This window comes from Chiloscyllium punctatum, chromosome 27 (assembly GCF_047496795.1).
Source record: "Chiloscyllium punctatum isolate Juve2018m chromosome 27, sChiPun1.3, whole genome shotgun sequence".
NCBI lineage: Eukaryota > Metazoa > Chordata > Chondrichthyes > Orectolobiformes > Hemiscylliidae > Chiloscyllium > Chiloscyllium punctatum.
The window spans coordinates 16,396,664-16,423,952 of NC_092765.1; the positions used below are offsets into that span (position 1 = coordinate 16,396,664).

At 41.8% G+C, this 27,289-nt stretch overlaps 2 protein-coding genes across 2 annotated transcripts in view; one reads left to right on the forward strand and one right to left on the reverse strand.

Moving 5' to 3' along the window:
• wdtc1 (WD and tetratricopeptide repeats 1) overlaps nt 1-24,588 on the forward strand; it is a 44,436-nt gene extending 19,848 nt beyond the window's left edge. The window contains exons 11-16 of the mRNA XM_072548169.1: nt 2,019-2,115; nt 11,347-11,520; nt 16,519-16,754; nt 18,027-18,201; nt 19,048-19,240; nt 21,535-24,588. Coding sequence (XP_072404270.1) covers nt 2,019-2,115; nt 11,347-11,520; nt 16,519-16,754; nt 18,027-18,201; nt 19,048-19,240; nt 21,535-21,729 — 1,070 coding nt within the window. The 3' untranslated portion in view covers nt 21,730-24,588. The remainder of the gene's footprint in view (nt 1-2,018; nt 2,116-11,346; nt 11,521-16,518; nt 16,755-18,026; nt 18,202-19,047; nt 19,241-21,534) is intronic.
• A 1,298-nt stretch (nt 24,589-25,886) lies between these two features.
• Nucleotides 25,887-26,544, reverse strand: LOC140453468 (TMF-regulated nuclear protein 1-like). Its single transcript, XM_072548171.1, has one exon. The coding sequence runs from the start codon at nt 26,439-26,441 to the stop codon at nt 26,007-26,009; it is 435 nt and encodes a 144-aa protein (XP_072404272.1). The 5' UTR covers nt 26,442-26,544; the 3' UTR covers nt 25,887-26,006.
• Nucleotides 26,545-27,289: the final 745 nt, after the last annotated feature.

The window sequence follows — 27,289 nt, forward strand, 5'->3', positions numbered from 1 at the left end:
GTTGCTTTCCAAATTGGAGACCTAGAATCAGCAGTGTGCCACAAGATTGGTGCTGTGACCACTGCTTTTTGACATTTATACAAATGGTTTGGATATGAACATTGATATGGTTAGTAAATTTGTAAATGACATCAAAATTGGTGATGTAGTGGACAGCAAGGAAGGGTACTAGGCGTACAGCAGGACCTTGATCAAATGAGCTGAGGAATGGCAGATGGAGTTTAATTTAGATAAACGTGAGGTGCTAAATTTTGGAAAGGCTAATCAGGGCAGGACTTATGCACTTAGTGGTAAGGTCCTGAATAGTGTTACTGAACAAAGAGACCTTGGTGTACAAGCTCATAGTTCCTTGGAGTCGTGGATAGATAGGATAGTGAAGTAGGTGTTTGGTATATTTGTCTCTATTGGTCAGTGCATTGAGTTTAGGAGTTGGAAGGTCATGTTGTGGCTATACGGGACATTGGTTAGGGCACCTTTGGAATACTGCATTCAATTCTGTTCTCCCTGCTATAAGAAAGATGTTGCAAAACTTGAAAGGATTCAGAAAAGATTTACAAGGTCATTGCCAGGCTTGGTAGATGTAGGGAGAGGCTAGATTGACTGGGGCTATTTTCCCTGGAGCATCAAACGCTGAGGGGTGAGGTTATAGAAGTCTATAAAATCATGAGGGGCATGGATAGAGTGAATAGCCTTGGTCTTTTCCCCGGGGTAGTGGAGCCCAAAACGAGAGGACATAGGTTTAAGGTGAGAAGGGAAAGATTTAAAAGGGTCCTAAGGGGAAACCTTTTCACACAGAGGCTGGTGTATTTATGGAATGAGCTGTCAGAGGAAGTGGTTGAGTCTGGTACAATTAAAGCATTTAAAAGTCATCTGATAGGTATATGAATAGGAAGGGTTTAAAGGGGTATGGTCAAATGCTGGCAAATGGAACTGGATACGGTTAGGATATCTGGTCGGCATGGAAGAGTTGGACCGAAGGGTCTATTTCTGTGCTGTATATCTCTGACTGACTCTATAAACATTGGCAAAAAGATGGGTTAGCTACCAAAGATTTAGTTATCTCCTTTCACTTTGCTGGCCTCAAAGGATACCAACAAATGTAACAAATATTGAACGTGCTTTAGGAGATGGTGACAGAGGACATTAGAATATGAAAGGTAGTTCTGATCTGGATAGCTACAACATTTTGCGACTTAATTGCCTTTACAATTTGTAGAGAAACTTCATCAGATTTTCTTGAAATTGGTCACAATTTTTTTTAATCACTCCCTCCCTTTGCAGGATTAGCATTACGAACCACTGATTTGTTCATGCATGGAACGTCAAAGTTATTGAAGGCCATTTTTTTTTGTTTGGATGTAGCAATATAACAGAAAACACTGGAAGTACTGCTTCTGATGTGAGGTCACACCTGAAATATTAACCCCGTTCCTCTCCAAACAGCTGCTAACAGACCTGCTGAGGTTTATTTTTATTTTATTTTTTTGCTCCTCTTAAAGAACTCTCTTCTGTAGCATTTTACAACTTCATTTAAGTGGCAATTGAATAAACATGGAAGGGGCATAGGAAAGAGCAAGAAAATGAAAAAAGACTGCTCCAACATGTTGAACTGAGTGGGTTCTATGTGGGGAGAAACCATCCTACTAAGTTGCCATATTTATAGACTTGTGCACTTGCTGTGAAACTATAGTCCAGCCAGGGGTGACATGGTGGCTCAGTGGTTAGCACTGCTGCCTCACAGCACCAGGGACCTGGGTTCAATTCTAGCCTTGGGCGACCTGTGGAATTTGCACATTCTCCCAATGTCTGTGTGGGTTTCCTCCGGTTTCCTTCCACAGTCCAAAGGTGTGCAGGTCAGGTGAATTGGCCATGCTAAATTGCCCATTGTGTGGTGGATTAGTCAGAGGGAAATGGGTCTGGGTGGGTTCGTCTTCGGAGGGTCAGTATGGACTTGTTGGGCCGAAGGGCCTGTTTCCACACTGTAGGGAATCTAATAATAGTGATGTTTCACCTTGCAGATTTACAGAATGGAAAATCAATAACAAATGGAGTTACAAATGGAATCCATCTCCACAGTAATGGCTTCAGGCTGTCAGAAGCATGGCCACAAAGCAGGTAAGAGAACATTCTGCTTGGACAGTGGGTTGAGACTGGATACACACTAACCCTGGCAGCACTGTACCTGGTTTGAAAACCGGCAAGTGTTGAATCTGGGCCAGTGGAACAGTCCTAGGATTAAAGGACACTTGAAATATAATCTAACAATCATGCAAAAAAAACACAACATTTTTGTTCTTACTGCCTCTATTTTTTCCTCAGTGCCCTGTAACAGTTTACAGCCAGTATTGTGCTTTTCTCAAATACATTTTTGAAGAAGTAACAAAGAAGATTGATGAGGGCTGAGCAGTAGATGCGACCTATATGGACTTCAGTAAGGCGTTTGACAAGGTTCCCCATGGGAGACTGATTAGCAAGGCTAGATCTCATGGAATACAGGGAGAACTAGCCATTTGGATACAGAGCTGAAAATGTGTTGCTGGAAAAGCGCAGCAGGTCAGGCAGCATGCAAGGAACAGGAGAATCAACATTTCGGGCATCAGCCCTTCTTCAGGAATGTTCAGGAATTTGGATACAGAACTGGCTCAAAGGTAGAAGACAGAGGGTGGTGGTGGAGGGTTGTTTTTCAGACTGGAGGCCTGTGACCAGTGGAGTGCCACAAGGATCGGTGCTGGGCCCTCTACTTTTTGTAATTTACATAAATGATTTGGATGCGAGCATAAGAGGGACAGTTAGTAAGTTTGCAGATGACACCAAAATTGGAGGTGTAGTGGACAGCGAAGAGGGTTACCACAGATTACAACAGCATCTTGACCAGATGGGCCAATGGGCTGAGAAGTGGCAGATGGAGTTTAATTCAGATAAATGCGAGGTGCTGCATTTTGGGAAAGCAAATCTTAGCAGGACTTCTACACTTAATGGTAAGGTCCTAGGGAGTGTTGCTGAACAAAGAGACCTTGGAGTGCAGGTTCATAGCTCCTTGAAAGTGGAGTTGCAGGTAGGTAGGATAGTGAAGAAGGTGTTTGGTATGCTTTCCTTTATTGGTCAGAGTATTGAGTACAGGAGTTGGGAGGTCATGTTGCGGCTGTACAGGACATTGGTTTGGCCACTGTTGTAATATTGTGTGCAATTCTGGTCTCCTTCCTATCGGAAAGATGTTGTGAAATTTGAAAGGGTTCAGAAAAGATTTACAAGGATGTTGCCAGGGTTGGAGGATTTGAGCTACAGGGAGGGGCTGAACAGGCTGGGGCTGTTTTCCCTGGAGCGTCTGAGGCTGAGGGGTGACCTTAGAGGTTTACAGAATTATGAGAGGCATTGATAGGATAAATAGACCAAGTCTTTTCCCTGGGGTTGGGGAGTCCAGAACTAGAGGGCGTAGGTTTGGGTGAGAGGGGAAAGATATAAAAGAGACCTAAGGGGCAACTTTTTCACTCAGAGGGTGGTACGTGTATGGAATGAGCTGCCAGAGGATGTGGTGGAGGCTGGTACAATTGCAACATTTAAGAGGCATTTGAATGGGTATATGAATAGGAAGGGTTTGGAGGGATATGGGCCGGGTGCTGACAGGTGGGACTAGATTGGGTTGGCATATCTGGTCGGCATGGATGGGTTGGACCGAAGGGTCTGTTTCCATGCTGTACATCTCTATGACTCTATGATGTTCACTGTTGTAAAATTGGAAACAGGAAAGTCTATTTTTCACGCAATAAGCATGCTGTCTTCCCTTGCCCTTCCCTCCCTCCTCCCACTCTTTTCTCACCCTACCCCCCTCCCCAAAAAAAGTAAGATAATACTGACACATTTGATGGATAAATATTGTCATCAGCGTACAAGTTCCTATTGCTCCTTTTAAAATCAGTGTAATGTATCCACCTGAGAGAATCTATTTTCATACTTTTATTCTGCTTTGACTTAACTTGTCATCTGAAACACAGCACTTCCAACTGGAGCAGTGGAATATCATCTGATGCCAGAAATTACTTAAATTCCCCACCCTTCTTACTTAGAGATGAGTGCTACCAACTGAACCATGCTGATAAAAGGGACCCTTAAATCCAGAAGTGGAGTATTGTGGAATGGAGTCCTGAAGTCTAGCTGACATTGAGATTCCACAGCTTTGAAGAGGCAGAGTTGGCATAATCAGGATATGGGGTAAGGCTATAAGCCTTGTAGAGAAGGTACAGGAGCCAATGTCTGTCAGTATTAATGTGCCAGGCCTCTTGTGGTATAGTAGTAATGTCTGTTCCTCAGAACCAGAAGGCCAGAGTTCAAGTCCCACCTGCTCCATGACATGTCTTAAGATTGATTAAAAATACATTATAGTCCTGCAATAAAGCAATGAGTGCATTTAACTGCTTGTCTCGTATGAAAGTGACTAAATTGCCACACATCTAATAGTATTTAATGGACGAGTTGGACCGAAGGGTCTGTTTCCATGCTGTACATCTCTATGACTCTCTGACTCTAAATGCTCCACAGTTCACCAGTTAGAGTTTTGGGTTTTAGGAATAAAACCCCTCCACCTGGTTCTTTGTTTAAACCAGTTATGGCTAATCTGCATCAACTCTGACTATGGGTATTTCACTGAATTACAGACTGTTACAATGTAGGAGGAGGTCATTGTGCCTGCAATGGCTCTTTAGACATGCAATATTACCAAGTGCCAATCTCCTTTCTCCCTGTAACCTTACACACTATTTCTGTCCAAATAATCATCCAATGACCTTTTGAATGCTTCAATTGAATCTCCTTTCACCACACCTCCAGGTAATACATTCCATACCTTAATTACTGACTGAGTGAAAATCATTTTTCTCACATCACCCTTGCTTCTTTTGCACATCTCTTGAAATCATTCTGATAACCTATCAAATCTCCTGTGAGCCATCTGTTCTCCAAAGGAAAACAGTCCCAGCTTCTTCAGTCTGTACTTCTAACTAAATCTCTCATTCCTGGAACTGTTTTTTGTAAATCACTTTTGCACTCTCCAATGTATTTGCATCTTTTCTATAATGTGTACCCTTGTGGGCACCACGTTACTCCAGCTGAGGTTTAACAAGTGTCTTGTACAAATTCACTATCACTTCCTTGCTTTTGTACTCTATGCCCCTGTTAATAAAGCTGACGACAGTGTGCGCTTTATTTACTGCTTTCTTTATTTGCCTCCCCCCCCCCCCCCCCCCCAACACTTTGTACCTGGGTGTATATTAACACAGATCATTCAAAGTACATCACTTCACATATCGCTGCATTTGATCTCGTCTGCCAATTACTCACCCACTCCTGTTTGTCAGTGTCCTTTAAGTTCTGCACTGTTGTCCTCTCAGATTCCTGAAGAAGGGCTCATGCCCGAAACATCGATTCTCCTGCTCCTTGGATGCTGCCTGACCTGCTGCGCTTTTCCAGCGATACATTTTCAGCTCTGATCCCCAGCATCTGCAGTCCTCACTTTCTCCTCACAGATTGCAATTTTTCCAACTTTTGTGTTATCTGCAAGCTTTGAAATTGCCCCCAGCACACTGAGATTTAGGTAATCTATATTGGGAAAAGCAAGAAAAAGTGATGAAAGTAAACCCAATCTTAGTGAATTATTTTTGGCATGTTATAAAGTAAGAAGGCCTCAGTTCTTTCCAATTCCAGGTATTTTAAATGGCAACCATCTCTCCGTAGAGAAGCTGTTGGTATTTTATATGGGACACACTTGAAGGACAGCTTAAACAAACTGCAGACTGAATTGTTAAAGTCTTTTGGATAAGCAGGAAAAAATCACATCCTTACATGAAAAGCAAGAAGTAAAGACTTGCATTTATATGGTAGTGACTGAAACCTTGATATCCTATAGTGAGTCTGAAGTATAGTCACTGTTGTAATGTAGGAAACTTTGCAGAAAGTAGTGGATGACAAGTTCTGGAAAACAGGAATGAGAAATGAAACAGCAGTTATTAGTGATGTTCATTTGAGGAATAAATATTTCCCCAGAACACCAAGGAATAGCCTTACTTCAGAAGCCTTACTTGCTGAATTTCCCAATCTTCGAAGTGGTTGAAGGCTGAGATCAGTTATTGAACTTTATTATTCACACTTTTGAAGACACTTGAAACCACAAAGTAAAAGAAAACTTTAATGAAGTTAAAACATAGGCAATTCACATTTTTTCGAAGCTTTTCGACTTGTACTCATTAGGACAATTTGCAAGAATACCAAAAAAAGAGGAAAACCAACATTTAGAACATAGAACATAGAAGAATACAGCGCAGTACAGGCCCTTCAGCCCTCGATGTTGCGCCGATCAAAGCCCACCTAACCTACACTAACCCACTATCCTCCATATACCTATCCAATGCCCGCTTAAATACCCATAAAGAGGGAGAGTCCACTACTGCTACTGGCAGGGCATTCCATGAACTTACGACTCGCTGAGTGAAGAACCTACCCCTAACATCAGTCCTATATCTACCCCCCCTTAATTTAAAGCTATGCCCCCTTGTAATAGCTGACTCCATACGTGGAAAAAGGTTCTCACTGTCAACCCTATCTAACCCCCTAATCATCTTGTACACCTCTATCAAATCACCCCTAAACCTTCTTTTCTCCAATGAAAACAACCCCAAGTGCCTCAGCCTTTCCTCATAGGATTTTCCTACCATACCAGGCAACATCCTGGTAAACTTCCTCTGCACCCGTTCCAGTGCCTCCACATCCTTCCTATAGTATGGCGACCAAAACTGCACACAATATTCCAGATGCGGCCGCACCAGAGTCTTATACAACTGCAGCATGACCTCAGGACTCCGGAACTCAATTCCTCTACCAATAAAAGCCAGTACGCCATATGCCTTCTTCACTGCACTATTTACCTGGGTGGCAACTTTCAGAGATCTGTGTACATGGACACCAAGATCCCTCTGCTCTTCCACACTACCAAGTAGTCTACCATTAGCACAGTAATCCATCTTTTTATTACTCTTACCAAAGTGAATCACTTCACACTTAGCTACATTGAACTCCATTTGCCACCTTTCTGCCCAGCTCTGCAGCTTCTCTATATCCCGCTGTAACCTGCCATATCCTTCCTCACTGTCTACAACTCCTCCGACTTTCGTATCATCCGCAAACTTGCTCACCCAACCTTCTAACCCTTCCTCCAGGTCATTTATAAAAATGACAAACAGCAATGGTCCCAAAACAGATCCTTGCGGAACACCGCTAGTGACTGCACTCCAAGATGAACCTTTGCCATCAACTACTACCCTCTGTCTTCTTCCAGAGAGCCAATTCCTAATCCAAACCTCCAACTCACCCTCAATGCCATATCTCTGTATTTTCTGCAGTAGCCTACCATGGGGGACCTTATCAAACGCCTTACTAAAATCCATATATACCACATCTACCGCTTTCCCCTCATCTACCTCCTTAGTCACCTTCTCAAAGAATTCAATAAGGTTTGTGAGGCACGACCTGCCCTTCACAAAACCATGCTGACTATCCTTGATCACATCAAGGATTTATATGGTATGAGGAGAATGTTGATTGGTAAGTGGATGCTGATTGGTAGAAATGTTGCCATGGCGAATGTCAGGCTTTATTTAAGATTAAAACCAGAAGTTGATTCTAGTCAAGACATTGGTCAGGACAATGAACCAGCGCTTGGCTGTCACTTCTTTTGTTGAGTTGAAACCAATATAGGGCGTGTACATATTTATGTTTGCGATGAAAATTACCACTCGTGCCAATTCTAAATTGGTTATTCGTGTAGTTCTTTGCACAATTGGGATTATCCAACAAATATTATCCAATTGCCAAATCGCATCTAATGTTGGATACTATGTTGCCAGTGCAGGCTGGTTCTTTGCGGTCTTGTTGAGCACAAGATAAAAAAAACTTTGACAAAATGTATTTTTTCAGCCATTCTCTCATTCTGTACTACCAAACAAATGTAGGCAATTCAATAGGTTCATTTTGTCATACTAAATTTTAATGTTTTTCTATATAGTTTTAATTTTTGTCTGTAAAACCTTGTTACTAAGGGAGAGAAATTATGATTTTATAAATAGTTTCTGAAAGAAGTTTGAGTTCAAATGGTTCAGCAGAGTCTGAGAAGTTGGTGTAGTAAAAGTGAGGAGGTTTTACAACAGTGTAAATGTTGTCAAACTCCGAAAATGCATGGTACGACCTCAAAGTCTGGTGACATCTGTGGAGACACCAGTATGATTACTTCAGAACTGTTCTGAAGAAGAGTCATCCTAGACTTGGAATATTAACTATTTATGTCTCCAGAAATGTTACTAGACCTGAGTTTTGCCATGCAATTTTCTGTGTTTATTTCAGATTTCCAGTATCAGCAATATTTTGCTTTTATATAAATGTTGTCATTGGGCATTTCAGTGTTGGACTTTGACATAGAATACATCAATTGTGACCTTGGAAGTAAGAGTTATAAGTAGGATGTGTTAAAGTTGCACATGGTTTTATAACCTAAAGACTGTTGAAGCAGTTTTGAGGTTGTTGTGTTTCAGGATGCTGGACATTGAAATATTGTCAGGGCTGTGGTCATTTCCCAAGTGAATCCCAGATCTAATATTTCCGTATGGGGAGAAGTGATATGGGATGGGGCAGACTAATCATAGCAACGGTGTTCTCCATCTTACAGTTTCTCAGTCGGACAGTGGAGGGACTGAATATTCTGCTCCTGTTGCTGCCAGTTTCAGCATCATTTGATAATGGTTGTATTTTAATCTTCCTCATTTCCTGATTTATCCTGTTTGAACCTGATTATTCTGGAAATTCAAGCATTAATGCCTGATTGAAGAGCAAGTCTGAAATCTATTTTATATTAACTGAGAAATAAAGGCTCATTTTATAGGATTAAATATTGGATGTGGCTCCATCTCTCTACACAGAGATCAGCACTAAAGGCAGTGCATTTTTTTTTGATGTGTAAGTTAATTGTTTGGAGCTGGGCTAAATTTAGAGACAACCCAAATTCAGAAATGTCGTAAGCAATGAGGTTAATAACAGCCATTAAGAGAAGGTAGATAGACTGACGAAATGGGTTAACACATTGTAAATGAAATTTAAATAGGTGTGAAGTGATGTGTTTTAGTAGAAACACTGAATTAAATGGTACAGCTTCAAAGGTGGTGGAAGCAGAGAGAGATATTTGGGGGTGGAAAGGCGCTTATTTTTGAAGATTACAGGACAAGTTGAAAAGGTTGCTTTAAAAAGGGTTGCCTTCTCTTTATTACGCAGATACAGATACTACAAAAAGTCTTAAAATATACAAAAATATATCCTATGTCTTTAAAACATTGGTTAGGACGCACTTGTTATATTAAGGCCATTTCTGGCTATACGTTTTAGGGAGGATTTCAAAGCCTTAGATGTTGCAGAAGGGATTTATTATAATGGGTGGGGCACATGATCACATTGTCACAAAGCTAGTCTCTTTTTTTTTCTAAAAGCTGTTCCTTGGCTGAAGGAGACTCTGCCCTTGATTTTCTTTTCCCCAGGGAGGCAATAAACTAGGTCAAACTCCGATCAGTCTGGCTTGGTACAGAAATGAAAAGGATTTTGAGAGGCCTTTTGTTTATATGTAAACAGATGTGACTTCAGGCCAATGCGGTCATGCTCTAGAGGTGACCTGTATAATGAAAGGGGAGCGGTCAGTGCTCTAGCTAGCTGAGCTGAGTAGTTTTAGTTCAGTCTGACCTGGTGAGAAGCTCAACAGTGAGCTGTGTGGAATATCTCTCTCTCTCCTTCTAACTTCAATCTGTAAGCATGTGTTCCATTTATATTGGTTTTTAAAGGGAGTTTGCTTATTGGGACTGTTGTGTATATTCATAACAACATAATTTAAGTCTGGCTGGATAGACCAAGTTCTGTAAGGGTTCTTTTATTTTTTTGTGTGTTTCATTATGTAATTTCGTGAATAAATTTTTGTCTGTTTTAAAATCTAGTAGTCAACCTAGCTAACTTAATCGGGGAAACTTTCACTGTGCACTAACTGAAACAAATTGCAAAGTTGTGGTCTGAGCTGCCTGCTGAATAATGTTTTGAGTGGTCTAGAATAGTCCATAACAATATGAAAAGACGAGAGAAACTGGAGCTCTGAGAGCAGAGATGGTTGAGAGAATCTTTGTTATTTGTCAATAATTTTAATGGAGTAAATCAGGAAAACAGTGTTTGTGGTGGCAATCAATAACCAGAGGAGACAGACTGAACAGAATCAGAGCATACGTTAATATTTGGTTTCGTTTATATACCACAAATTACTGTAATTTGGAATGAACTCCGTGAACACAGACTTTTAAAATTGCAAATTTTTAAAATTTGCATTATATTTGAAGGGAAAGTGTTTGCAGGGCTTGAGGGGCGAACATGCAATGAGATCAGCTGCTTAGCTGTTAAAGCGCAACGGCATAATGTTGTGTGGCCTCCTCTGTGCTAAATAATTCTTATAATGTAAAGCATAGAAATGAAGTGGTTGTAGAATCTGAACCTAAACTGCTTATTTCACCTGGAGTGTCATGTAAGAACCTAGAGGGAAAGGATCATTCCCAACCTCAAGTTCAGGGAGAGAATCCTATCATGCAGACTTTATCCAATTCAGGAGTTCTTCCAGTTTGATGAGTATAGGAATGAAACACAAAGTTTCAAAGTCACATATATTTTGTCATTCAGATATGGACAGTGTGAAATGTTACGCTATATATTTAGAATAGAGTTTTGTCAGATCAATGAAAGCTGTCCCCTACTTCTTGCTATTTGCTTTCTACAATAAAACAGATATTATGGATATTTTGTGATGGTGATTATTCTATTATTTGGAGGGCTAGTAGGTTTGAGTGTGTGTATGAACCAATTGTTTCATCGGTGTCCTTTTTAATTCTGGGCAGTAGGTCCCTTTGCTGTACATATGGTCACATTTCAATTCCACAGAGAACAACAGCTTGTTATACCGAGTAGAAGAGACATATCCTTTAAGGAAAACTTGTTCTACTAGTCTCGGTGCGCAGTAGAGCTCTGCCCCATCCCATTGATATTTTGTCACTCTTCTCAATCTGGTGATCATTGGACTCATGTAGCATTCAAGTTGACTGGTCTGAGCTGCTGGTGCCTAAACCTGTTAGGGAGGTTCAGGAAAGGTCGATCTGTTTCTGACATCCTTAAAGCAACAAGCAACTGACTTTTGAAAAGTGTGTGTCAGGTATGACTAATGCCAACTGTCGATTTTTAACACACTTGCACAACACTTGTCAGTTCTGCAATTCATTTATTTTCTTCTTGCAGTGTTCCCTATGAATTGCCACTTCACTTAGAGAGGCTGAAACAACAAGCAAATGATGCCTTCTCCCGACAACAATGGACACAGGCCATCCAACTTTACAGCAAAGCCATTCAGCAAGCACCTGGGAACCCCATGCTTTATGGCAACCGAGCAGCAGCCTTCATGAAGCGCAAGTGGTAAGGATCATTCTTGCGCTAGTAACAGAGCTGTCTCATGTAACTTGTGAATGGCAAAATTGACAATACACGTCTGTTGTGTTTTCTTTTCTGACATGCTTTTACTAAAACTGTCATGACTGCACTATTACCTGTTTAATATTTGCACAAAGCGGAATTTTGCAAATATGAAAGCGAGTTTTGTTCAATTTCAACCTGGCAAAACATTGGGCCCAAGTGGAAATAGGAGTAACCTTTGGGAAGGATTTCAAGAGACGAGTCAAAGTAAGGGGTAACTATTTGGACTTTGGAAGGTAGGCATCAATGTGGCAGGATAGTAGAGAGTGATGTAATCTTCTTGGGGAGCCCTTCAGGATTGAGGATGATTTATTTCCATTTCAGTTTTTTTGAATTCTGAAACAGCTAATAAGACCAGTTCACACTTTGCAGACTCTGCCACATCTGGATCCGGTGGTGCTTGGAGACATAGGAAACAAGTTGCTGGAGATGTTTGATTGCTTCAGGGATATTTTAAGGGCATCCTTAAAGTACTGTTGTCATCCTGAGAGTCATCTTGCATGTCTGAATTTGGAGTAGAGCAATTACTTCAATAGTCTGCTGTCAGGCATACAAATCACATGTCCTGCACTGTGGAGCTGGTTTTAAATGATCTTGACCCTGAACAAGCAAGGATGTTGCCATGTGAATTGGAGAATCTTGTGAAGGCAGTGCTAGTGGTACGTCTCCAGCAGTGCTTGCTATTGGTTGTCCTTGTCTCTAAAACCTGTACAAGTGGGGGAAGCACTGATATCCAGTAAACTGTGAGCTTGGTCTCAAGCTTAAGATCCTGGTCCCCAAATATCCTTTTCCCAAGTTGGTTGAAGGCTAACCTGGCATATTGATGAAATTCACCTCCTCCATCTTTGTCTGCATTTGCTGAGTAATATGGAAAACAGTGCATGTTTTCAAAGATTTTAACTTTGACCTTGATAAATGAGGGAAAGCATTATGGGAGCTGGTTGGAAGAGGCCCTGTTTCTAAGCTTTAAGTGAAATATCTATTTTCTTGCACACTTTGGAAAAGATGTCACCTGCATAGTGGAGCTGCAATGATTTTAGTTTTAGATTGAAGGCACTGTGAATTCAAAAGATTCCCATCTGTTGTATAGATTATTTCCAGACTTGTTGGTTATTTGCTGGAGATGAGTTGAAATATTATATGGGAACAGGATAAGGCCATTCAACCTCTCAAGCCTGTTTCACTATTCAGTGAAATCATGGCTGATCTGTGGCATAACTTCATATACCTGCCTTCAGACCATATCCCTTAATACCTTTGTTTAACAAAAAATTATTTCTAAGGTTTAAAATTAACTGATCCTGCATCCATTGCCATTTACGAAAAAGAGTTCCAAACGTCTCCCACTCTTTGTGCACAGAAGTGCTTTCTAACATCTCTCCTAAACGGTCTGCCCCAATTCTCCGACTATGCTCCCTAGTTTTGGAATCCACAACCAGTGGAAATAGCTCATCTTTGTCTACCCTCTGTCTTTTTTTTTCATGTTTAATGTTCTGATTATAGTGAGGGAGCTGGAGAAGAGGGTTGATACAATAACAAGGTTGCCATAATGGGTGACTTTAACTTTGCCAATATTGACAGGGACCCCCTTTGAGGAAGAGGCTTAGATGGGGCAGAATTTAAGTGCATACAAGAAGGTGACACAGTACATGGATCATCCAACTAGAGGAGGGGCCATACTGGACCTTGTGTTGGCTAATGAGTCTGGCTAGGTGGCTGATCTTTCAGTGGGAGAGCATTTTGGAAAGAGTGATCACAACTCCTTACGTTTTTAAAGAAAGCTATGAGTAAGAATAAGTTAGGACCTTTTGGAGAGGTAGTAAATTGGGAGAATGGCAAACTATATCAGTATTAGGCAGAAGTTAGGGAGTGTTAATTGGGAGGAGCTGTTATTGGGCAAGTCCACATTTGACACATGGGAGTTGTTTAAAGACCTATTTATGAGAAATCAGGACTGGCATTTCCAGTAATGATGAAAGACAAGGATGGCAAGGTGAGGGACCCTTGGATAACGAGGGGAGGTTGTGCATTTAGTCAGAAGGGTAAAAGAAGCATATGTAAGGTTTTTGAAGCTAAAATTGGTCTGGGCCATGAGGAATTTGAAGAAAACAGGAAAGAACTTAAGCAGCGACTTGGAAAAGCAAGAAGGGACCATGAAAAGACCTTAGCAAGTAAGGTTAAAGAGAATCCTAAGGCATTCTATACATACATTATAAAACCAAGAGGATAACTAGGGAGAATGTAGTACTACTCCAGGATAAAGGAGGGAACTTGTGCTTGGAGGTGGAGAATGTGGGTGAGATTCTAGATAAGTACTTTGTTTCGGTATTCACCCAGGAGAAGGATATGGAGGACAGTGAGATTAGTGTAGAGCCTGCTAATATGCAAGGGCATTTTGGGATCAAGCAAAAAGTAGTGTTGGCTCTCTTGAAGAGCATTAAGGTGGATAAGTTCCCAGACCTGGATGGTATCTACTCGGGTTATTGAGAGAGGGAAGAGAGGAGATTGCTGGGGCCTTGACCAAGATCTTTGTATCCTCACTGGCCATTGGAGAGGTCCTCGAGGACTGGCAAGTAGCTAATGTTTCCTCTGTTCAAGAAGGGAAATGGGGATAATTCAGGAAACTACAGACTGATGAGTCTTATTTCGGTGATTGGGAAACTATTGGAGAGAATTCTTAGGGTAGGATTGATGCGCATTTGGAAAAATATGGTCTAATTAGGATAGTCAGCATGGCTTCATGCAGGGCAGGTCATGTCTTACTAACTTGATTGAATTTTTCAAGAGGTGACGATGAGAGTAGAGCAATGGACATTGTCTACGTGGATTTTAGTAAAGTCCTTCATGGTAGGCACATCCAGAAGATTAACATGCATGGGATCCACAGTGACTTGGCTGGTTGGATTCAGAATTGGCCTGCCGGTAGAAGGCAGAGGGTAGTGGTTGAAGGGTGTCTTTCCGGCTGGAGGTCCGTGACTAGTGGTGTTCCGCTGAGATCCATACTGGATCTGTTTGCAATAGATATGAATAACTTGGATGAAAATGTCGATGGGTAGGTTAGTAAGTTTGCAGATCAGTGGATAGAGTAGAAGGTTGCCAAAGGATACAGCAGGATACAGATCTGTTGCAGATATGGGTAGAGAAAAGGCAGGTAGAGTAAGTGTGAGGTGCTGCGCTTTGCTTTTCCTGAAAATTTGATCTCTCATACAGTTAATGGCAGGACCCTGAACAGCATTGATGTACAGAGGAATCTTGGGGTTCAAATGCATAGCTCCATAAAAGTGACCACACAAGTAGATAAGGTGGTAAAGAAGATGTATTGCATACTTGCCTTTATTAGTGGGGTAATTGAGTACAAGAGTCAGGATGTCATGTTGCAGCTTTATAAGACTTGTTGTGGGCTGAACGGCTCATTCTTGTGCTGTATTGTTCTATTTCTGTGATAACACAGCTTTGTCTGACCCCAGTCTTCACTCAGATGGGGTTTAAGCTTGTTTCATTTGGGAGAATCACAGTTTGGATCTCATCGTGGATTAGACAGAGTTTGGTGACAAGTTTGAGGTTGGACAAATTTTAAGGAGGTTGTCCGTAGTCAAAGGACAATTGACAAAGTTAATTGACACAGTCAAAGGTCACAGAAGTGTTAGAGTTCATGAATGATAGTGTTTGGCCATGCTGTCCTCTAGGTTCTTTCCTCAAAGCTTGAGCAGAAGGACAGAGTAAAGAAGGTGCTAAATAGACCAGAGATTTATGGCCACTAAGTGCAAGTAGAAGCTGTATTTCATTAGTATCCTCAGCAGAGTCACAGCTTGGCTCTTGTTTTGTAAAATAACTCATCAACCCCCAGAATTTAATATAACCGCCATCTCATACGATTTAAAACATTCTTAACCTTGGGGGGTGAATTTTAAAACCCTTAGACTATTGCGTATCACTTTGTTTAAAAGGCAACATTAAGCTTTTGTTTTGAAGTTTAAATTTTTATTTGAGTTCATTTGTTAGCAATAGTCTCTGACTGAGACCTGAAGGTTACATTTATGTGAGCAGATGCTGGCTGCCTAAGATGATTGATAATGGTTATGATGCCAGAGTTCAAATCCTACCATGGAAAAGCTAAAATTTACATTTAGTAAATCTGTTTTAATCTGAGAGTTAGTGTCAGGAAAATTGTTGGATTTTTTTTTGTAAAATTCCAACCTGTTCACCAATATTCCTCAAAAGAGGGAATTTGGCCAGCCTTGCCCATGTGTAACTCTATCCCATACGACATTGCTGACTGACAATGCAGTTGATTAACAAACCACTCAAGCAATTTATGTAATCTTGCCAAATCACCCAATATTCTGAAAAATAAAGTGAAATAAAAACTTTTAGTCATGTGGTTCAATGCATAACAGCCTGGTGGTAATTTAATAATGTCAGAAAATCATTTCTAGTCTGCAGTCAGTCAGTTTCAAACAATGGAATGGTATTTTTAAAGACTGCCATTGGTGAATCAGCCTTTTATTAATTGCATTTGGCAGTAAGCACCCAAATTGAGATGTACGGCATGGAAACAGACCCTTTGGTCCAACTCGTCGAGGCTGACCAGATATCTTAAATTAATCTAGCCCCATTTGCTTGCACTTGGCCCATATCCCTCTAAACCGTTCCTATTCGTGTACCCATCTAGAATCAGAAGTTTGAAAATTGAAATGTCTTCATTTGTGGCTGATTCGATGTACTCTGATCTCTCATTCACTGCATGAGAATTTTAACAGCAAAATATTTAAGATCACTTGTGTTCTCTTAAATCTACTTTTATTTGTTTGGTATTTTCAATTATTAGATCTGATCTATATTGATCTTCTATTCATTATAAAGATAGGCTAGCTGCTCAGTAACTTTGACAGCATGACCTCTGGTTTATTGATTAGAGTGTCCAATTTCTGTCGTCTTCAGGGATGGAGACCATTATGATGCCCTTAGAGATTGCTTGAAAGCAATTTCTTTGAATCCCTCCCACCTCAAGGCCCACTTCCGTCTAGCACGTTGTTTATTCGAGTTAAAGTATGTTACTGAGGCTCTGGAGTGCCTCGATGACTTTAAGGGCCGCTTTCCTGAACAAGCCCACAGCAGCGCCTGTGATGCATTGGACCGAGATATCAAGGCTGTGCTCTTTGCAAAGACTGACAACTGTGAGTTTTGACAATGTCTTTTTGTTCTTCAACTTTATTTGTGAACATTAGGGGATAAAATAATTGAACTAAGAGTGTAAGGCTGTATTTGTAAAAATAAAATCCCACCAACTACTGTATGGAGAAAGATACAGTGGGAGTGCCAGCACAAGCTCTCCTAATTTGGATTTACTGACACCAGTTACCAGCTGCTAACTGTGGGGTGAGGTGCTCAGATATCTAGAATTTATTGAAATTGCTAAGATGTAATTAAACTTTGTGGAACTGCACTGTTCCAGCATACAAATAGTCCATTCATAATTCTTATTCAGTGTTTTATTCAGCCTTTTCTAATCTCACTTCTGTGCTTGCACCCCATAACCTTTAATACCCCATCTAGTCTAATCTTACCCTCTAGACTCTTCCTCTCCTTTAAAATCTCAAATTATCTTTCTAAATGTATTGCCTCCTGTGTTTCTAAATTGAACTGCTTCTGCCACCTATCTTTGTCCTCCTACAGATTTTTCGGTGATCTATCAGAATTTGCCAGACAACAATACAATTTATTTAATAAAGCCTTTAATATATCCTATCCACATCACAGAAAGAGGTAGTTGAGGTCATCTAACATGCTAGGAGAAATCTGGAATTGCGAGTTTTGAGATCATTTTTAAAGATGGACAGCGAATTAGAGAACAGGAAGGTGTTCCAGCAGACAGTGCAACAGTACCTTCCTCAATCAACCAGTAAAGGGGTGAGGGATCAGAACAGCAGTAAATTGCATGAACCCCAGGGTCAGAGGGGGAAAAGTTGCATGAAGTACGAGAGTGGATGCGCTCAGATGGTAGGAGAGGCTGTGGAAAGGAGGACAGGATTTTAAATTTAAAATATTGGAAAATGAAGTTCCACTTGGCCAGAGGATTGGAGGGTAGCAAATGTGGCACCATCATTCAAGAAGGGTGATAGGGATAGACTAGAGAAGTACAAGACTGGGCTGGGAGAGCAACCTATAAACTCTGTTGCAAGTGACTAACTCCACAGCCCCTCCTCCATTGATATTGAATAGGAGCTTGTACAATTGGATTCATGGAGACATGGGCAGTTTGTAGCTGTTAACCTCCTGTTATTAGCTATACCTTCAACATGAATGAAAGGTCCATTTTGATTAGCCTAAGTACCCTGACAGTACCAGCCCTGGAGAGAGGGCAATGGCAACTTCAATTTTAGTAAGTTTATTTTATGTAACCACTGTTTGAATTGAGTTACTGTTTTTTTTTTCCCCTGGTTTTACAGCTGATGAGAAGAAGACAGGGACAACCACCCCAATCCGTATCCGATCAAGCAGCAGGAAAGATTCCATCTCCGATGATGAAGTGATTCTGAGGGAACGAGGTTATGATTACAAGTCACGGTATTGTGGCCACTGTAATACCACCACAGATATTAAAGAAGCCAACTTCTTCGGGAGGTAATTTCCTAATTTACTCTCAGGCAGTAAGGTGTTGTTTAAGACTCTTAAACCATTTGGAGTGTATACAGAAATCAAGTTCTGAATCTATTGCAGCAAAAAACTGACTTGAAAGGATTGAAATTGTATTCAGAGCCTACTATATCCCTACTTGCAGGTAAAGGTCCAAACTGAGTAAATATTAGGGAAGAGGATGCATTTCTGAGGTTACTTAGTAATATTCTTATCCTCCTTCCCAGAGGTTGATGTTGTACTCTAACCCGTGCCTTTGATACCTCCAAATTGGGCTAATCTGTTTGGCATACTACCCTGCACTCTCTATGAACTTGAACTCATTCAGAACTCTGTATCCAAACTCTCCACATCCTGTTTACTCATCACCCATACTTGACATACATTGGATCAAAATTCTCAATCTTATATACAAGCTCCCCAAAACTTTAATGCTTTATATCTCTGTAATCTCCTTTTAGACATACAACCTTCCATGGAATCTGCTGATACTGTACTCAAGTGACTTTGTATGAACATCATAGTTGTCTGGGTGGGACTCTGAATTGAGCTTTATTCTGATGTTATAGGCTGCACTTTGCTTCACAATTTATTGACTACTAATTGTTCATCTTTGACTCAAGTCATTGAAAACACTTATTGTTCTTAGTGCTGGAATAGTGACAGTAAACACACTCTGATTCACTGTCTGAAACTTAGTCCCCCCTGGGATATGAGAGATGGTCCTTGGTGAATAAAAGGGATGAGCATACTTAAAGGGTAGTCTAGTTAAATTGTTAAAATTGTTTGAGTTTTGTGACACGTTCCTGGCATGAATTTTTCTTACCTTTTCAGTAACGGCCAATACATTGTCAGCGGTTCTGATGATGGATCCTTCTTCATCTGGGAGAAAGAGACAACAAACCTTGTTCGTGTTCTTCAGGGTGATGAGTCGATTGTAAATTGTCTGCAGCCTCACCCAAAACACTGCTTCCTTGCAACAAGTGGTATTGATCCTGTGGTTCGCCTCTGGAGCCCACGACCAGAAGTATGACCTCTGAGTGTGACGATAGACCCTGTAGTGATTGTCCAAATAGGAGGGAACAAGAGCTAGCTGCTAATCCAACTAACACCAATCAGTTCTTTGGATGGTTATGATAGAATTTATAATTGAAGGGGAATCCAAAATTATGGATCATAAATATAAGACAGTAATAAATTCTTTTACACAGTAGTTAAAATGTGGAACTTGCTATTGCATGGTTGAGGCAAGTAGCATCAGTAGATTATAGGGAGTTAGATAAATGTGAATGTGAAAGGAATGTGAAGCTCTCTCGGAGGTACGTGTCTGTGTCTGTGTGTGTGTCTGTGTGTGTGTCTGTGTGTGTGTCTGTAAGCACAGGCATACATTAGTTGAGCTTATTGGGCCTTTGTTATAATTTCTATGTATTATATAGAAACAAAATTCTAAATGATTGGTCTTCCCAAGTTGCTGTACAATGTGTTATATAAATTGGCTTTTAAATTGTACTGGATAAGCAGAAGAATCCTCCAACTAAACTTTGGGAAGACTGAAACCTTTGTCCCGGTTCCTACTACAAACTGTACTCCCTAACAATAACTTCATCTCTTTTCCTGGCAATTATCTGAAGCTGAACCAGGCTATTCACAACCTTGATATTGTATTTGAGGTGAGTTCCTAACCACATCTCTGTGCCATTATAAAGACTGCTGATTTTCATCTCTGTACTGTCACCTGTCCCTGACCCATTTTATATCATTGCTGCATGCCTTTGTTACCTATAAATTTGACCACTTTGACACACTCATCACCAGCCTCCCACCATTTTACTCTCCATAAACTTTGGTCGTCCAAAATTTTGTTGCCTGTATCCTAACTCGCGTTAAGACCCATGCACAGATTATATGTGTTTGCTAACTTGCATAACACTTACATTTTAAAATTCTGATCCTTGTTTTCAAATTCCACCATGGTCTATCTCTTCTTATCTCAGTTATCTCCTCCATCTCGAGTTTAATTGCTCCACTGTTGGTGATTATGAATTCACGTGCCAAGGCCCTAAACTGTTATGTTCCCTTCCTAAAAGCTTGTTGTCTCTGTTCCCTTCTTACTTAAGATACTCCTTTAAAACCTACTTCTTTAGTCAAACTTTTGGTTATCTGCTGCGAAGTCTCATGTGGCTTGATACCATTGAGATGCTCCTGTGAAGCACACTGAGACATTTTATTATGTTAATGGCTTCATATCAATACATTGTTTTGAATGTGGCGAAATGAAAACAGTAAAAACCTCCCAAACAGATCTAATGTCAATGGGAATCCACAAACAGGAGAGCAGAGCAGCACGTTGATTCAGTAGTTAGCACTGCTGCCTCCCAACACCAGGGACCTGGGTTTGATTCCACCCTTGTGTGACTGTGTTTGTGTGGAGTTTGTACATTCTCTGTGTCTGCGTGGGTTTCCTCTGGGTGCTCCACTTTCCTCCCACAGTCTAAAGATGTGGAGGTGAGGGTGAATTAGCCATGCTAAATTTCCCCATAGTGTCCAGGGATGTGCAAGCTAGTTGGATTAGCCATGGGAAATGCAGAATTATGGGGATAGAATAGATCTAGATGGAATGCTGTTTGGAGGGTCAATATGGATAAGATGGGCCAAATGACCTGTTTCCACATTGTAGGGATTCTGAGAAGCCATGAGGAGGTATGAATTGGAGGTGCCAGTGTTGGACTAGGGTGGACAAAGTTAAAAATCGCACAACGTCAGATTATAGCCATTTCTTCATCAAATGGACAACCACCTGATGAAGGAACCGTGCTCTGAAAGCTAGTGCTTTCAAATAAATCTGTTGGATTATAACCTGGTGTTATGTGATTTTTAACTGTGGGGCGATAGTACACTAAATATGCTTTGTTGAAATAACGCCTAAGCTTTGATTTTTAACTTTGTGTAACTGTAGGTCAGTTAATGGGTGATTGGGTCACTGGTCGGGTTTTGTTGTTGGAATTCTTTAACTCAAATTGGTATATGAAGGAAGATAATTGTTCTCACACAGCTTAAACTATTAAGGATTGAGGTAAGAGTAACTTCTGAAAAGGAAGTTGTAACAAGAAGTGGGCTGTTGTATAAACTGACTAATGTTATGCACAATAACATTTTAAAATAAAACAAATGTAAAATGGCAGCAAATTAACCTTGCATGGAACATTGCATTGTGTCACCAATGCTGTACTATCCTGCTCCCGTGCTGAACCGAAGTGTTAGACCGAGGATGTAATCTAGTGTCTGGTGGTGGAGCTGATGCTTATTTTTTTTCTTCTGCAGAGTGAAGATCAAAATGAGCGGGTAATTGAAGATATGGAGGGAGCTTCACAGGCAAATCAGCGGCGAATGAACGCAGATCCCCTTGAAGTTATGCTCTTAAATATGGGATACAGAATCACTGGACTAACCAACAGTGGGATGGCTTCAGATGATGAGGAAAACTCTGAAGGCCAGGTGCAGTGCCGGCCAAGCTAAGTAGCGTCCCAACAGTAGCGTACCAGGGACAGACCAGGGAGCAACTCTCATTTCAGTGTGTCTGTGGCTGAAAACACTGCACTGTCCTCAGCTACGCACCAAATGCTTTGTTTAGGAAGCAATGACAGGGTTTGCATTCTTTCTAACATCTATCAGACTCCTTTATGGATGAGCCCTATTCCATCTGCAGAAGTCTGAGAGTGATGCTGCTACCCTCTCAGGAACAGCTAACTGGGCTAAACTTGGCCTGGGATGCATACAGGAGGCCTCACGTTTCTGGTGATTGAAAAAGACTCATTTGATAAGCAGATCGTTTTGTAAATTGTCTAGATGCTGCTTTCAGTTTGTATAAATGCTTCCTGCTCTATCACATTCAGTCCCTTTTGTAGTAATGGATTCTGCAAAGGCCAATAATATTGAGGTAAACTGCACTCCCTTTGTAGCTCTTAAGTCATCAATTAGAGCTGCAGGGCAATCTGATGCAGCCTTCATTGCAGACATGAGAGTGTCATGACTGCCAGTCACTATCATACTTAAGTCCCTCTGCTGCTTTTGGCCCAGTTTGCAATATGCATACAGAATATATATAGCTGTACATGACCTGGGGATTGCTGCGTCATCATTTAAGGGTTATAAGAATGTGAGCACATGAGATGAATTCACAATGTACATGCAACAAAGAGACTGTTCATGGTGAAGTATGAGAAGTGTGTCAGAACTACCCCAACGTTGTATGTGAACAGCCTGGCAATTGGTTGTTGGGGAAAGGTGCCTACACCCATCTGTCTCTTGTACTATCTAGTCCCCCAGTCTTGGCTGTCTGTTCACTTTGTCTCTTTCACTGCTTCAAATTGAGCTCTCGAAGCACTGATTCTGTGAACAACTTGTTCACAGCCTCAAGTGTTTGCAAATCTGATACTGCCCTCTCCTGGAATGCACTTTTCTTGGGTGTCCCCAAAACTCAGCATTGCAGTACCAAGCTCCAGGCCCTTGAGAACTTGGGAGCAAATATTCCATTTAGAATGGTGGTGGGATGGGGGAGGGGGGGGAAGATTTAAGTATTGTTTGTTTCTTCTGCTGGCTGCTTCGTTTTGATTTCTATTTTAATGTATAAGCTAATTTAAGTATTCAGCTGTCAGCTTTGAGAAGAAATAGGAATGTCATGGGTAAAGCTTGTGAAAGGATGTTTGATTTAATTCTCATTACTGTTGATAGTATCAGATTTTGTTGGACATTCAGGTAGAAACTGTAGCCTGTGTAGAAGAGAATGTTTGTTTCAGTTCTGGTTAAATTGGGTAACAATGTGTGAAAGGTTGGAGAGGGGAAGCTGATGCAGTAGGTACTAATTGAAACCAACACCAAACTGCAGCTATTCTGTTGTAGCACTGACCCAAGAAATATTAGCAAAGAGAAACAGGGTGCACACACTGACTGGCAGAATGGGTAAGGAAGCTGTCATTTCTACATCTGGAGCCTAGTGAAATCTAATGGAGAGGGCATCCTGCCTCTCAGTATATAGCTTCAGATCCTGAGTTTCAGAAGGTTCCAGTCAGTGAGCAAAATCTGTTATCTGAATGGAAGTGCTGAGAAAGAGGCAGATGTGGGAAGTGGAGTGCTTTATTGACATGGCAAGGGATGATGTTTTATGGTGGTGTGGATGTTTAAAAGGGGCATGGTATGAAGAGGCTGCGGTGTGTATAGTAAAAGTGGGGATTAGGTGCTGTGCATTGACATTTGTGATGAATGATACTCTTAAGTGTGTGTACACTGTTATAGAGGCCATTTTAATCACCATTGACCAGTTCACTTCCAGGACAAAGATAGATTGCACACAGAGGCTCCTCTGCTCCAAGTTCTTTTCTTTTAAGGCATGTCCAATTGCATTACACTGAACTGAAGACAAATTTGTGTAAAAGCAGTCAGTTGGAATGATTTGATCATCTTTTTATTTTGCTAGCCAATTATTTGCTGATTTCATGAAAAAGCAATAGCATCATTGGCTGCAGTATGCAAAGCTCAGTTTAAAAATTCCTTTGCCTGTTCAGTAAAAACTGAACATGATTTGTTAAGTTGCTGTTCATCTGAGTATCCTTGCAGTTATTGTCAATGGCCAAATGATCATCTAAACTAGTTAGTGATCAGTTTCTGGGAGAGTGAGCTGCTGGGTATTTGCATGCAGGTGTTTCCCGAAATCTTCCCTTGCGTCTGTAGGGTTAGAATTCAACTAGGAGATGACCAATAGCAGAATGAAGGTCTAAACCCAGATCAGAGGCTGTGGTGGAGAAGCAGGCTTAATTGAAATTTTGCCAGAATACCATTTTATTACAAGCTACTCCCATCATCAGCTGTTGTGTGACTACATTGTTAAATTATATTTCTAAGTATAATTTAGGTTTTGGTGGGATTGTTGCTTGTTTGCAATTGCTTGAGCACCTTGGTCTGAAGCTCTAACTCCTTATGGTCAGTGTGTTAAATGGAAAAGTAGATCAGTGGGGTGGAGTAGGTGGATGAGTTTAGTCACTGTACTAAATAATGCTGTGCAGTAATCATCTTCCCACTTCTCCCACCCAATCCATGAGCTCAATGCCAATTGTGTGTTTAAACCTCACTCAGTTTGTTGCTCCTATCCTCCTCGTCTGTGATTTGATGAGGAATCATCCGTGGGAAGCTGCTAACTGTAAAAATTAAATTGTTAATCCACGGTTGCGATGAGTTTAAAGCCAGCATTAAATGGCGAGTTTAGCAGAATGCTGTTTGGTTTGGTTGCTAAGAATTCATACTTGTATAGGGGCTGCTGCTTTAAGTTTGTAGTTATTCCCAATGTACATCAGTGCAATAAAAACACAAACCACAGTAAAATGCTTGAAATTAAATACTAAATGTGCTGCACTCTCTAACTATGACATCTGCGCACATCTCAGGTTGGCTGGAAGTTATGGTTTCAAGTCCCACACTCTAGAGTATGAAATCCAGACTGACACTCCAATGCAAATGTGATGCTAACAGGAAGGTCCTCTTGCTGCCTCAGTTGAAAGTAAAATAAAATTCTATGGTTCCTAGTAGAAGAACAGAAGTCCAGAGGCCTTTCATAACCGTTATTAAAATAGAGCAATCAGGTTATTTATCCCTTTGTTGAATCTTTAGTGGTAGCTGTATTTCCTTTTATAGTACAGCTGTGACACTTCAAGAGCTCTTTACAGGCTATGGAGTGTTTGGGTCCTTGAGGACACTCTCTCAATTTGAAAGTATCTTTTCTACTTTTAAACCCAATTCTTCATGCCCAAGTTTTGCTAAGATGATTTAGAGCGCTAGGAGTAACCACTGATTCGCAGATCAATGAATCATCAGTCGGTTCTGTAAATACTTGATGCTTTTAATTGGGCTGGAGCATGTTTTGACTTGACCGGAAACATCGATTTCAAAATCTCGTTTTCTGAGCGTTAGCAAGTGCTGATGCCAGTCTCCTGTGATTAATTTGTTAGTTTTACAGGTAGCAGTTAATATATCCAGCTGTGTCAGCTCCAGCTTTGGGCCCTTGAAACCTAATAAAATAACATCAGTACAACCTGCAGTGTAATCCCATGCGGAAACAGCAAATATCACCTGCTCTGTGGAACAGATTGCACAAAATGAAAACATTTTGAAGTGACAACACACATTGTCTATTTCACCGTTCAATCTTTTATTAGTCTCTTAGCACAATGAAGAATGCGACTTGTTAGTATGTTGACAGATTGGATAGGTGCATGTGGAGTGTTCATGGATCAATTAAGAAACCAAGAGCATCCTCCGGGGAGGAGGGCCCTATTTTATTCGGAGTTGGATGTTGTATCGAGCGGACTGCAGACGATGCTCAAATACATTAGGCGCATGTGTGTGTTAAGGGAATGGCATTTGACTAGGAATTTGCACGAATGCAAGTGAATATAGCGCATGTTGAACTACACTGTTCGGTAAAATGCTACAGCAGTGATGTAAATCCGGGTGTTTAGGTGCAGGCTGGTGCCATAATTGTTTTTTTGTGAACTGAACGCTGGTTTGAGAGAACTGGTTAGGAACTGCTAGTAAAGGCTCTGAAACTACCATCCCACGAAAGTTAAAGACGATACAAACATTCCCAGGTAGATATAGTACAGAGTAAAGCCCTCAAGCCTGAATTAAATAAATATTTATTTTAATTTCATATACATTCTGACAATATGAGGACCCGGGAAATTATACGACAGACCTGCGGCTCCTGGCCGATCGGACCGTCTCCTGCATCCTATCCCTTGAGCTCATTTTCTGGTCCAGGGGACGCAGCCGCGGAGTCCGAAGGCAGCGGCTAACATCAGCGGCGCCCGGTGTCCGCGGAATTTGAGGCGGGATTTAATGCTCTGGCTGCGGGCGCTGAGTCCAATTTCTCCCAGCTGGGCACCGCTCCGGATCCGGTTGACCAGCTCCCCGTGTTCCACGGCTTCCTGCTCGGCCCGAACCAAGATATCGCGCAGCTGCTGCAAGCTGATCTCCAGCTCCCGGACCCGGCGTTGCCGCTGCTCCATCTCTAGCAGCCTCCGCCGGGCTTCCGCCAACTCCAGGCTGCTGCTTGGGGTCAGGGCCCGGGACACCGGCTCGCCGTCCGGCCCCCGCTGCTCCTTCTCCTGCACCCCGCCCACAGCCGGCGGCGGACCCGTGGATGCTTTTTCCGACACTTTGTCCCGGAGTTTCCCCATCGCTGTATCCGCAGCCCAGCTCCGTACGCGGGGATGGGCGGGGCTTCCGCAGTGGGCGGTACCTATGGAGGGGCGTGGCTACAAATAAGGGGCGGGAACCATCGGGTGTTAGTGTCCGTTTAAGGGTCGGGGCTTCCATGAGGTGGGCCCATTTACGGGGGCGGAGCTTGCATGTGCGTCTACTTAAAGGGGTGGGGCTTCAATTGCTGGTGTTTATTTAAGGGGCGGGGCTTCCCTTGAGGGTGTCTTAAGGCGGGATTCCAGTGACTGCGGGGCGAAGCTTCCATTTGGGTGCGTCCATTTAAGAGGCGGGGCTTCCCTTGTGTCTATTCGAGGGGCGGGGCTTCCCTTGAGTGTGTCCATCTAAGAGTTAGGGCTTTGCGCAGGTGAGAGACACAAGATGCACAAAGCTTTATTCAATTTCCACCACCAGACGGCGGGGGGGGCGGGGGAACGAGTGGCCAGTGGCAAGCAGTGCCCTTCACATCAAAGGCAATGATGCGTGATCAAGAAAAGTGAAGGGGAGGGCAGGGATTAAATCAAAATAGAGTTGGAGGGAGAAATAAAGCACTCCACTCCCTGCGGTGTCCACCTCTCCCACAGCTCAAGGGAATTGGTAGACATCACTGCTCCTTCTCCAGAGACACCCAGATTTAAATGTAACTGCGGAAGAGGGGCAGTCAATTGGCCATAATGACCCCCACCACAGCCCACTGTCTGGACCTGTATAGCCAGGAGCAGACCAACAAGGAGATCCCCTGACCTACCCTTCCCCCCTTGGCACCAGGTGCCCAAAGATCAGGTGCGTGAGACTTAAGAGCAGCCAAAAGCAGAGGAGATGTTCTCTT

Excerpts from the sequence above, each read along its gene's own strand:
- LOC140453468 (XM_072548171.1), bottom strand. The coding sequence starts at position 26,441 with ATGGGGAAACTCCGGGACAAAGTGTCGGAAAAAGCATCCACGGGTCCG.